At 48.9% G+C, this 11,651-nt stretch overlaps 1 protein-coding gene across 3 annotated transcripts in view; it reads left to right on the top strand.

Annotated features, from left to right (window-relative positions):
* KLHL20 (kelch like family member 20) overlaps window positions 1–11,651 on the top strand; it is a 450,003-nt gene that overhangs the window by 419,355 nt on the left and 18,997 nt on the right. For 2 of the 3 annotated variants that reach the window (XM_058842329.1, XM_058842332.1), the window contains exons 1-2: window positions 5,118–5,230; window positions 7,032–7,092. In XM_058842329.1, the coding sequence (XP_058698312.1) occupies window positions 7,070–7,092 (23 nt within the window). In that variant the 5' untranslated portion in view covers window positions 5,118–5,230; window positions 7,032–7,069. Of the gene's footprint in view, window positions 1–5,117; window positions 5,231–7,031; window positions 7,093–11,651 lie in introns of those variants that run through there. The other variant, XM_058842330.1, reaches the window with a different exon arrangement.

The following is an 11,651-nucleotide window of genomic DNA, read 5'->3' as shown; positions in this document are numbered from 1 at the left end:
CTCCCTTGTGGTTTTTACATTTTTCTTTTTCATTTCATTTTTTTCTTTCCAGAGCATTGGTTTTGCTCTGTGGTCAAGAGTTTAATGGATCATGTTCCATTGCTCTCCAGCCTGATGTGAGCTGGGACAAGCTTTGGTCTTGGGAGAAAACAAGAAAGGAAACACCTCCCCCCAGTGACTGCTGCTGGGGCAGACTCATTCCTTCTTGCTCTGTGATGAGGCAGCCTTTTATCCATCCCTCTCCCTGTCTCCCAGCACTCCTCCAGACATGCCAGCTTTGCCACGAGCAAGGGCTGGCACTGCCTGATTCTGTGTAGGTAAGAGGGACCAAAGCCCTGCAGAACTGGTGAGGCTTCTCAGGGCTCATGGAGAAGACAAGATAAAACACTGGCCTCCTCTCCCCAGTGAATAAAGACAGAATAAATGGATGCTGGTGTTGTCTCCTGTTTGGTGCTGCATGGTGCTGGCTGCAGTCCCTGGATAGAAGCAGACTTGGCCAACCTAGTCTTAGTTCTGCAAGTTTAAGCCGGACCTGGAGCAAAGCTGCTGGCACAGATCAGTCCTTTGGTGAAGAAGGAGTCAGCAGCCCTGGCTTTTGGCTGGTCCCCTTCACTGTAAGATAAAAAACTCACTGTGAGGGCCAAAAAACTCACCTGACAAGGCTTTTAAAAGGGCTTGTGGTTCTTGATGTGCTCTGTATTAGATGCACAGGAGAAACACTGACGAGATACTCCTGACAGGTCAAAACAACCAAAAAGACCTTACTAGCAAATTTAGAAAATCCAAGAACTTTGGGAAAAGGTTTAGAGCAGCACACAGCATAAAACACCTCAGAGCATTAAATTGGCCTATTCAACTTTAAACCTATTCAATTTTAAATTATTCATTAATTCTAAGAAGAGGGAATTAGAGGAGGACGAAAGCAAGAAAAAGAAGAGAAAAGGACACATCTCTAGGACACCTCTCCTAGATTCCAGACATGTTTAATTTGATAAAACTCCAAGAGGAGCACTGTGCTCACCTTGAGTTCAGCTTTAGCTGTTCCTTAGCCTTCCTGAGCCCTTGCCCAGATGGGTTTTCCAGTCATTTGGTCACTCAGGAGCGTGGTTAGGGCTCTGGGGTAGGTGTGGAGCATTGCCTCTGGTGTGGCAGGGATTGGCAGCCACTGCAGGGCTGGGATACAGACTCTAGGATGGGGGATAGGCAGAGCAGGGCAAGGCTGTCCTGCCCCTTCCCTCACACACATGCACCCCAAAATGTCTCAAGACATCAAGCTGTCACACTCACACAGCAAGTCCTGGTGCACCTGTGGCTTGGGGTGCTGTTGTGAGACCTCTCTGCTCTCAGAACAGCAGAGGTGGACAAGCTCAGCCCTTCCCAGTAAGTATCTTCAATTAATGAATTAATGACAGTCGTCAAAAGACCTCACAGGCCAAGTGGCATTAGCACCAGCAGGGTGCCAGGCAAAGGGGGACTGCTTTTAGCAAAGGGATAAATCAGTTTGTGGCAAAACACTTGATGTCAGCATGGATGCAAGAAGGGGAAATTGGGCTTAAACGACCTGATAACCCTCTGAAGAAATGACTGGCTTGGTGGGTGAGGGAAGAGGAGGGCATGTTGTCTGCTTGGCTTGAGTCAGGCTTTTGATAGGATCTCCTGTAATGTCCTTGCAGTGTTGATGTATGGGCTGGATAAATCCAGAGGTGGAAAACTGGCTGAAGGACTGGTCCCAGACTGTGGTGATCAGCGGTGTGAGGTCTGGTGGAAGGTGTGACTAGGTCCAGCCCATCTGACATCTTCACTGAAGATCTGCATGATGGAGAAATGGGCTGACAGAAACGTCTTGATGTTCAGCAAAGGGAATTGCAAAGTCCTGCACTTGGGGAAGAATGATCCCACTGGCCAGTACATGCTGGGACATTTGGAATGCACAGAGAAGGCTGTGAGGGTCCTGCTTGTCCAGGAGCCAGACAGCAGAGGGCTAATGGTATCCTGGGCTGCTTTAGGGGAAGTGTTGGGTTAGGGTGATCCTTCCCCTCTGCTCAGCTGAATGCTGTGTCCAGTTCTGGGCTTTCCAGTACAGGAGCTACTGGTGAGAGTCCATTGAAGGGTCATGAAGATGAAGGGATTGGAAGATCTCTCCTGTGGGGAAAGATGAGAGATGTGGGATTGTTCAGACTGGAGGAGGCTGAGGGGGGAATCCTCTTAGTGTATATGAATAGCAGGAGGGAGGGTGAAAAGACAGCCAGTGGTTGGACATGGACACAACCTGAAAAAGAAGGGGTTCCCTCTGAACATCAGGAAACATCTGCTGGGAGAGTAAGGGAGCACTGGCACAGCTTGTTCAGAGGGGTTGTGGAGTCTCTTGGAGCTATCAAAACTGCAGAAGTTCGTGGGCAGTTGGTTTGAGACACCTGAGCACGGGCTTGAACGAACTGAGCTGCCAGGAGCCTTCCCACCTCAGCTAGTCTGAATTTGAAACATTTCTCAGCTGGGAGAGGAGCTGGTGCTTTATCCCTTCTGTGTTTGGCTCCCTTGTCCCTCCTCAAGGGAACTTCCAAACTTCTGCTGCTGCTTTCCTCTGGCAGTGCTGGTGCTGGAGCTCTTGCAGGTAAAGGTTCAAAAGCCTGGTGGCCCCAAGCATCGCCATGGTTTTGGTCCTGAGCATCACCACGGTTTTGGCTCTCATCTTGTACAGCTGGGAACATGGGAAGGTGCACTTTGCCTGGCAGTCTGTCCTCGTGGAACGTGAAGCTGGCTGTCCCCATCCCTGGAAATGACAGGGTCACACTGCACCCCACAATCCCATCCCTTCCTGTGTGACTGGTTTAGATTGCTTGCCCATCTCTGGTTTTTCTGCACATTTCTCCAGATGCTGAGGGCAGTATGAGCCAGGCCCAGAATGCCCACAGCTTTCCAGGCCTTGCAGAGCAGCCAGGACGTGTCCACCTGGGCAAGGTACTTCCAAAACTGGCCCAGTCAGTAGGGCAGGTCAGAGGCCACGCTCTCCATGACGAGGTGTGGGCGTTTTTGTGCCGCAGCAACGATGGCCTCCTCCTGGAATGTGGCACCTGTGGGGTGCCTGCTCTCTCTCACCCCAATTTTCCTATGTGTACCAGAGCACACACACATTCTGGAAGCTCACAAACAGCAGCCTGGCTGACACCCCTGCCCTGGATGCTGTTTGTACCAAAAGGACACGTGCCACAGGAACATTAAAACCCCTTGATACAAGCCTTGCAAGAAAATTCTGAAATTTGGCTGCTCCTAGCAGGAATTTTGCTGAGTGTCACAGATATGTCTGAGGTACCACGTGGTCTGTCATATTTAGGGAGACAGATTCCTGGTTTTTGGGGTGCCTGTGGGCCCTGGGAACACCTTTGGGAGGGTGGCAGAGGGGACAGGCAAGAGGAAGAGGGCATAGGAAGTGGAGAAGCCCCTACCATAAGAGCCTTTGGTGGGCTGAGGCACCTTGTGACTGGTTGTCATCCTGGAGGGAATCTGGCATGGTTATCCAGGCACTCCCAAACATCTGCTCTTCCTCCAGGTGTGATCCCACCAGCCTTGGAGGTTCTAAGGACTAAGGAACCCAGTGGGCCATGGGCAGGCACTGGGCACTGTCACCTTACAGGGACACAAGGGCAAAATGGTCACCCATGTTAAGAGGAAAGCCAGAAGTTCACAGAATTACAGACTATCCTGAGTTTGAATGGATCCACAGGGATCATCCAAATCCAGCTCCTGGCCCTGCACAGAGTCACAGAATGGGTTTAAAGGGAGCACAGAAGGTCATCAGGTCCCACCTCCCTGTTCAAGCAGGGCCATTTCAGAACAGGGCATTGCTTTGTATCCAGGTGGGTCTGGGATATCTGCCCAGGGACACTCCATAACCTCTCTGGGCAATCTGTTCCAGTGCTTGATCACTGCACAGCGAGGAAGTTCTTCCTTCTAACCAAGTGGAACCTTCTGTGTATCTCATCCGAGTGGCTGGCACCACTAAGAGCCTGGCTCCATCATCTTATCTTTAGATATTTATACATGTTCATGATGTCTCCTCATGCACAGGACAGCCCCAAAATCACACCATGTGTCAAGCTCAGGCATAGTGAGAAATGCATTACCCATTGAGAATGAGAAGCGGCGTTAATCTGGAATTATGGAAGGATAAAGGGACTGGCAAAGTGATCATCCCTTTGTACTCAGCATTGCTGAGGCTGCGCCTCAAATGCTGCATTCAGTTCTGGGCATCTTTAAAAAGGACATTGAGGTGCTGGAGTGTGTCCAGCGAGGGGCAACAAGGCATCTGAAGGATCTAGAAAGCACATGAGGAGTGGCTGCGGGAGCTGGGGGTGTTGAGGCTGGAGAAGAGGAGGCTCAGGGAGCTCATGGCTATCTGCAAACACCTGACAGGAGGCTGCAGCCAGCTGGGCTCGGTCTCTTCTGCTGGGAGGACAAGAGGAAACGGCCCAGCTGAGACAGGGGAGATGCAGATATTAGGGAAAAATAAATAAATTCACTGTCAGGGTGGTCAGACATTGGGACAGGCTGCCCAGGGAGGTGCTGGACTCACCATCCCCAGCAGTGTTGGGTGATGAGGTTTAGCGGATCCAGTGGCACTGCTGGCTCTCTTCCAACCTTGATGATTCTATGACAGGACCCAACGGGGCCCTGTGCATGTGGTGGCTCTGTCCGCTCGCTGCCACACGGGTTCAGCTCAGTTCCACACCACTGGGACTCGGTACCACACGGTCCAGCTCAGGTCCACACCGCTGGGACTCGGTACCACACGGGCCCAGCTCAGTTCCACACCGCTGGGACTCGGTACCACACGGGTTCCAGCTCAGTTCCACACCGGAGGGACTCGGTACCACACGGGCCCAGCTCAGTTCCACACCAGCGGGACTCGGTACCACACGGGCCCAGCTCAGTTCCACACCAGCGGGACTCGGTACCACACGGGTTCCAGCTCAGTTCCACACTACCGGGACTCGGTACCACACGGGTTCCAGCTCGGTTCCACACCGGCGGGACTCGGTACCACACCGCGGCCCGGCGGGTGGGCCGGGCAGGCCGGGCCGTGCTGCGGCGGGCGGGCGGCTCCGGGGGCGGAAGGGGCGGGCGCGGCTCGGCGGCGGTTGGCGGGGGCCGGGGCCGCTTCCTGCGGCTGAGGACGCGCTCGGGCGGCGCTGCGGGACCGCGGCTCGGCGGTGGCGAGGAGCCCGCGCCCGGCGTGAGTGAGGCGGCTCCGCGGGCCGGGGGGCGCGGGGTGGGCCGGGGAGCGCTGCCCGGGCACCGCCGCGGCCTGGGCGGGCTGAGGCTCGGCTCGGCTCGGCTCAGGGCGGCCCTTGGGCCGGGCCCGGCGGAGGGGAGCGATGCCGGTCCCGCAGGAGCTGCCGCCGGGAGAGCCGAGTTGTGCCACGGGCTCCAGGGCCACGCTTTGCTGGCAGAGCCGTCCCTCAGCCTGTTGCTGCCCCGCGGACAGCGCGGTTTAAATGCCTTTATTTTGTGCGTGCGCCTGTGCCTGTGTGTGTTTCCCCCTCCTCGCCGGCTTTTAGCGTGGGTTTAAGGGGATTAAATCTGATGCAATCGGGGGGCTAAGAATAGCCTCGTCCACGTTCCCTGGGGTGTGCCAAGAGCTCCGGGGGGCCGCTGGCACACGGGACAGCCGACGGTGCCCCGGCGGGATGCGGGGATGCGCGGCTGGAGCTCGCCTCGGAATTGGTATGCGCTGCCCTAGCCGGGAGGAATTGCCTTGCTTTATTTGCAGGGAGCTGTGAACCCGAGTAATTTGCGACAGACAGCAAGTCTGAGCTTATTCTTCATTAGCTAGCTCCGCTTGTGTGTCTGGGATAATGCTCCTAGGGAGTGCTGCGTGTAAAATAAGGTTCTCCTTCACGTAGCCGAGCACAGCTGTAACGCTTCTGTAGTTTAATTTAAATTGTGCCGAAAATATTTTGCTTATTGTTGGATGCAGGGCTCCGATGTGACCGTCTCAGTCTTCCGAAAATGATCTTATTCTCCCTAAATTTAATTTTTTTCCCCTCTTTTGAATGCTGCTTGTGTTTATTTTGAGGTTTAATTCATTCTCATTCTGTCATTGCTTTTCCCATAGTTCAGTGGTTTCCCGTTTCTCACTCCGTTTCTGGAGGGGTAGAAGCCTGTGACTATCAGTGTGGAAGCAGAACACCTCTCTGTTCTTTTAATAATTTATTTTTTTTTCATAAAAAGTTAGGCTTACTGCTTTGAATAATAATTGAATTAAATATATTCCTAAGTGAATAGCTATCGAAAATGAAATTGGGGCAAGCGATGCCCTTGTAAAAAGGGTTAATTTACATTAGAATTAGAAGTTAGTGGTTGAATATGAAAGGCCTGTGCAGTTTGCTACTGTTATTACTCTCAGAAAATGCATATTTGGAGTGGAAGTGTAGTGAGCATCAGGCAGCATCGTTCATCTTTGCAGATATAGTAGCATTATTAGCATCCCTCTTACCTCTGGGGCACAGTTATCTTCAATTTCCAGACACAAGTTTTATCTTCTATCAAATTCTGGCTCTGCAGTGTAGCTGGTGAGCAGCACTGTGCTGTTTATTAGGTGCCAGCCTGCCTTAAATCTCTGCTAAATGTGTGAGGGAGAGATACCTCCTGGCTCCGAGCAGGGAGTGAGAGTGAGCACCCTGTTACTTCAGATATCTCTGCCTTTGGTAGAATAGTTTTAAGGATTCAGGGAGGCAGGCAGTTTGCTGACTTTATAATGTGTGTGTTCTGTTTGGTGAGGAATCTTTGTGCAGCCGTGGTGAAAATATTTTTAATGCTGGTGATGTTTCCTTCTGCTTTATTCTCTGCAGTCCAGGTGTTGTTAAGCTGGGCTCTGAATTTATAACTGATAAGAGCTTAAAGGCACCTTAGTACCTAGTTGTGGGCAGCTCTGTTCTTTTAGAGGGAGACTGAAGAGGGGAAAAGGGGTTCTTTTGATTCAGAAATCACCTTTCTTTCCTCTTTTTTATTTTTTTTTTCTTCTGTTGGATCAGGTCTTGAAGTGTAGGGTGAAGGTTTCTCTTCACGGTGCATGGACGGAAAGCCAATGCGCAGGTAAGACACAAAAACAATTATTCTTCTCTTCCCCAAATAGGATAAATCATGTGAGTTGGTTTTGTACGTGCCTGGACTGTAAAATGTTGTGTGGTTTTGGATTTTTTTTTAAAAAGCCTGGCTATGGAGAGCTGGGAAATAAATCATTCCTCTTTAGTCCTTTCTTAAATGTATTTAGTTTTCAACATTTACAAGACCAGGTGTCTTTCAGGAAGAGTGTGGAAGACAAGCTACTGTAATTCTCCATCCCCTTTTCCACTTCCCCCATTTACTGTCATATTTAAAATTCAGTATTTGATTACTTAGGTATTCAAACTGTGGAAAATAAACTGCCTGGGAATAAATTTACACTTGATTTCCAAGGGGCATTATTTTTCCCTTAACGAAAGGAGTTTGGTGAGGTCTTGGGTGAAAAGGAGATTTCCTTTTCTAATTGTGGATGCCAGCTGCCTCAGTTCTAATGAGCTGGAGATGCAGCTGAAGTTTAATTCAGGGGAGTTCTTGCTGTGGTTGTGTCAAAAACATTCTCTCTCATATAGAGAAAAAGTTGTCACAGTAATTCAGCACGATGACAGGTTTGCAAACAGGGCTCTCTGCTAGTTCTTGTTGATTTTCCTTGCTTGATGGCAATCCCACAGCAAAATTTAACAGCAAATACATTTCTGTACATGATACAGGCTACGTGGAAGTGAAATTGCCTGAAGTTCTTCACCTCTAAATGAATTGGAGAGAGCTCATGCAGCTTGCTTGGTCTGTTTGTGCTCTTCAGGATGTTGAAAGGAGGAAAACTTTATTGTGGGTAAATCTGTAATCACTCATGTAAGGCAAGGCTTGTAAGCATAGATGAATATATAGAACATTTTTAGCCACAGAAACCATTAGCCTGGGTTCTGTGTAAGGAGGCAAGAAGTAGTCACTTAAACCCTTGAAGAATGGCATGATGGTGTTTTAATTAAATGGATTTTCATGAATTTAATTTGTTGTGCTGCTGCTGCAGTTCAGCAGTGGGTAAACCTGGGACGTAACAGGAGCATCACTGAGCCAGAGTATTGCCAGTTTTACCGTGATAAGAAATGGGTTTTGGTCAGTGAGGAGCTGTATGTGACTTTTAGAGTGAATTCCTTTTCCTCCAAGATGGATTAAATAGCAGATGAGCTCTCTTTCATCGTAGCCTTCAGTGGAGATTGTTTAAATCTTAACCAACATAAACCCACAGCTTTTTATGTTTTGATGTTGTGCTCCATTTATCAATATGTTTTGGCAGAATGACATAAAACTGGTGATTAGATTGGCTTGTGTTCTTGTTTTCTCCCTACTTTTTGTGTTCCTGGTGGGGAAATTGAGGTTCTAAACTCATTTCAGTGCCTGCTGTTTTCTGCACCAAGGCAGAGAATTCACATGCTGGAGTTCCTGTGTCTATGTGGGCTTGTGGCCTTGGACTTGCTTTTGTGGAAGTTCTGTCTGCCACTCAGACAGTTTTAGTTTTTGTGGTGGGCAGCAGCACGGAGCTGAAGAAGTGGAGGTTTTTTATTACTGCTGCAGCCTGGCCTGACAAGCACATTTCTGCTGTGAGCTGTGGACTCCAGTTCTTGAATATACTTGCCTGTTTTAAGGGCCTCAGTGTGGGTTGTTAAAATTTCTGTTTGTTCTCCTCCTCTTGCCTGTCTTAGCAGAAAATGATAAAAGGTTCCTGGTTGGATTTTGGGCACAGATCTTCCTATGAACTCCAGCTAAGCAGATGGCAGAGCACTTTCTTTTATCCTTTTACTCAGGGCTCTGAAGCCAATTTAACACCTCACAGGTGAGGATTGTGGTAGGAAATGCACAAAGAGAGGAGTGGGGCTTGGCCAGTAGTGGGTTAATAAACACGGTGAGATGGTATCAAATGTGTATGGCATTCAGAGGGGAGGAGGAACAGCTTGAACAGACAAGGAATTCCAGCTATTCCTGTCAAGATTAAAGTAGGGAACACGAATTGCTGCTGCAAACAGGATTTACCCTGCATCAGGAATGAAGGGGTGGTTGTGGCAGGCTGTTCCTGCTCACTCTCGGGGAGAAGCAAGAGAATGTGGCTTTGCTGAAGGGAAAAACAAGGCAGCAGGGATCTCTCAGTGAAGGGCATGGTCCCAACAGCACCCAGACAAGGAGGGCAGAACAGATCTGATGGCCAGGGCCAGCCAGGAGTCCTGGGCTCCTCGGGCAAGTAGGGGTGAGGAAGGAAGCAGGGAAATCAGCTCAGCAGCTCAGAATGGGTAGGTGCAGTCAGGTGCAGACATATCTTTAACATAGCTCAGGCATGAGGGCTTGAGCAGCTCCCAAACCACCTGGGGAAGCTCTCCCAGCTCCTTCTCACCCAGCTTTTTCCTGGCAGCCTTTTCCCAGCTTAAAGCAGTGCTGTATCAGAGCAGGCTTGAGCAGCCAAACCTGGCAGGAGGAAGGAGGCTTCAGATCCTGATGGTGCACTCAGGAGCTTATCCAACTACCTGGACATAGCTCTTGCCCAAAACAAACTACAGAAGGCTCAGGAAGGTTTTGGAAGACTCCAGGAATGAGGCAGGGTGAAACTGAGTTTTCTGGGCTTGGTTAGTAAAAATCAAACCAAGCAATGTGAATCGGGGCAAATACACCAGATCCTTGCTGTTTTCCTTTTGTGTAATGTAAAATAGTATTTCAGTCAGGTTTATCTGCTTGCTTGCATAACTTTGTTGAGATAGGTTACTGAAACCTTGCTAGCTAGGCAAGAAAATGAATCAGTGGTATTTTTCCTGATAGTCAGACTTTTAGCTAACTTAATTCCTAGAGTACTGATGCCACAAGAAAGCATTTCCATTTACTTGGTTGTTGTGTTGTGGTGGTGACTTGTGTTGCCAAAGGCTGGGCCAAATCAATGGTCCTTGTTCTTGCACCTCTGTAATGAGTATAGGAATTATTTCTTAATTTCAAATCAAGCTATTGACAGAAATCACTACCCATTTGGTTTGTTATTTGTATTTGCTACTAAAATCTCTTGCTACTGAAATCCACACCAGAAATGTATGATTTTTTGATTTCAGTTGGTGTTTTTAGCCTGAGATGTGTTTCATAAGCTTTAGGTCAGCCTGTTGTTTTCTGCTGAACTGTGTTAAAGGCCTGTTTGTAATCTTGTGCTAAAACACACAATGTCTTAAAAAAATGCAGGTTTGAAAGTTAAGATGCCCTTGTGTCAGCATGGGAGAGGATTTTCCGTAGGTGTGTGTTATCAGGTATTTTTTTTGAACCTTTGAGGAGCTGCTGTAAGGATGGATGTCTCATAGGTGCCCCTAATAATGAATGAAGTTTTGGGCCCTGGCATAGCAGGATAAAATGGAGGCAGAGCAGCCTGTTTATTTAGCTGACTTAGTGTTGCAGACTGCCTGTGTTCCCATTTGTACTTCTCAGCAGTGTGCTACAAAAACTGATCCTTTGTCAGCCCTTTCTTAATCCTATTGTATTTGCTGATTTCCCCAGCCCTGCATTTTGATGGAAGCTAATCCCAGAATATCTGCATAGCTGGGTGTGAGTGTTTTATCCAAGCACACACACATTTTCTCTGGATCCTCAGCCCTCCTTAATCACCTTGGCTATTCAGGAGCAGCTCTGAGTTCTGTGTGTGGGGAGGCAGCTCCCCTGCCATGTGAGAATCAAGTGCTGCCTTCTGTCTTTCACACCTCTAAGCTACTGACTCATCATTTCGTTCTCTGTGCATATTTATGCATAATGCACACATAATGCAGTGGAATTATGATCCTCGTGGAGACACAAGCCAGCAGACATGTCCTTTAAATTCACACTTGTGTGCCTGTGTGTAGCAGCAACCCACCGAGCTTCACATCAAGCATCTGGGTTGATCTAGCTTGAAAATTCTTAAGCCAATTGATCACTGGCTTCTGCACCAGCCAGAGATAAGTTCTGGATGAATCGTGAGCACTGGTTTGGTTGTTACTCTTTATTCCATCCATTCAGTCTTTTTTAATCATTAACCAGCACTTTCTCCCCAGGAGTAAGGAGGCTGGGTACAATGCAGGCTCTCAGATAAATGCTGGTGGGAACAATGCAGGAGTAACTTCAGTTCTTGCTAACCAGACACCTTTTCAGTGAGTTAAAGATGTGTTCAGCAGGGCCTCATTTGGGCAGGAAAATCCTGTTCTGTCCTGGTTAGGGAAGACAAGGGCTACTGCCTAAATCTGGCCAAGTAATCCCGTGGCATAAGATGGTACATCCCATTGTCCTGCGTTGGCAGGGAGTCTTGGGCTGTGGGATTGGCAGGAATATTGTGCATTTCTTCTGGCACATGGCCTTAATCCAGTCTGTCTGTGCTTAGAAGCTGTGCCACCCTGGGATCTGCTTTAGGGCTGTTTTTAGTGGGAGATGTCTTTGAGGAAAACCTACAGGTGTCACAGGTTGTGTGCTCTCCAAAAGGATGCCCTGTCCTGGATGTGCACCATCTCTTCTGAGCTCTAGTTACATGAAATGGGTTTTTATTTGAAGAATGCTTCTTCTGTGCTTTGACTGACAGCCTGGTCAAGACAAACTGCCCAGAA

Source organism: Poecile atricapillus, chromosome 7 (assembly GCF_030490865.1).
Source record: "Poecile atricapillus isolate bPoeAtr1 chromosome 7, bPoeAtr1.hap1, whole genome shotgun sequence".
Classification (NCBI taxonomy): domain Eukaryota; kingdom Metazoa; phylum Chordata; class Aves; order Passeriformes; family Paridae; genus Poecile; species Poecile atricapillus.
The sequence above is the reverse complement of the archived record's forward strand: the minus strand, read 5'-3'. Positions and strand labels throughout refer to the sequence as shown.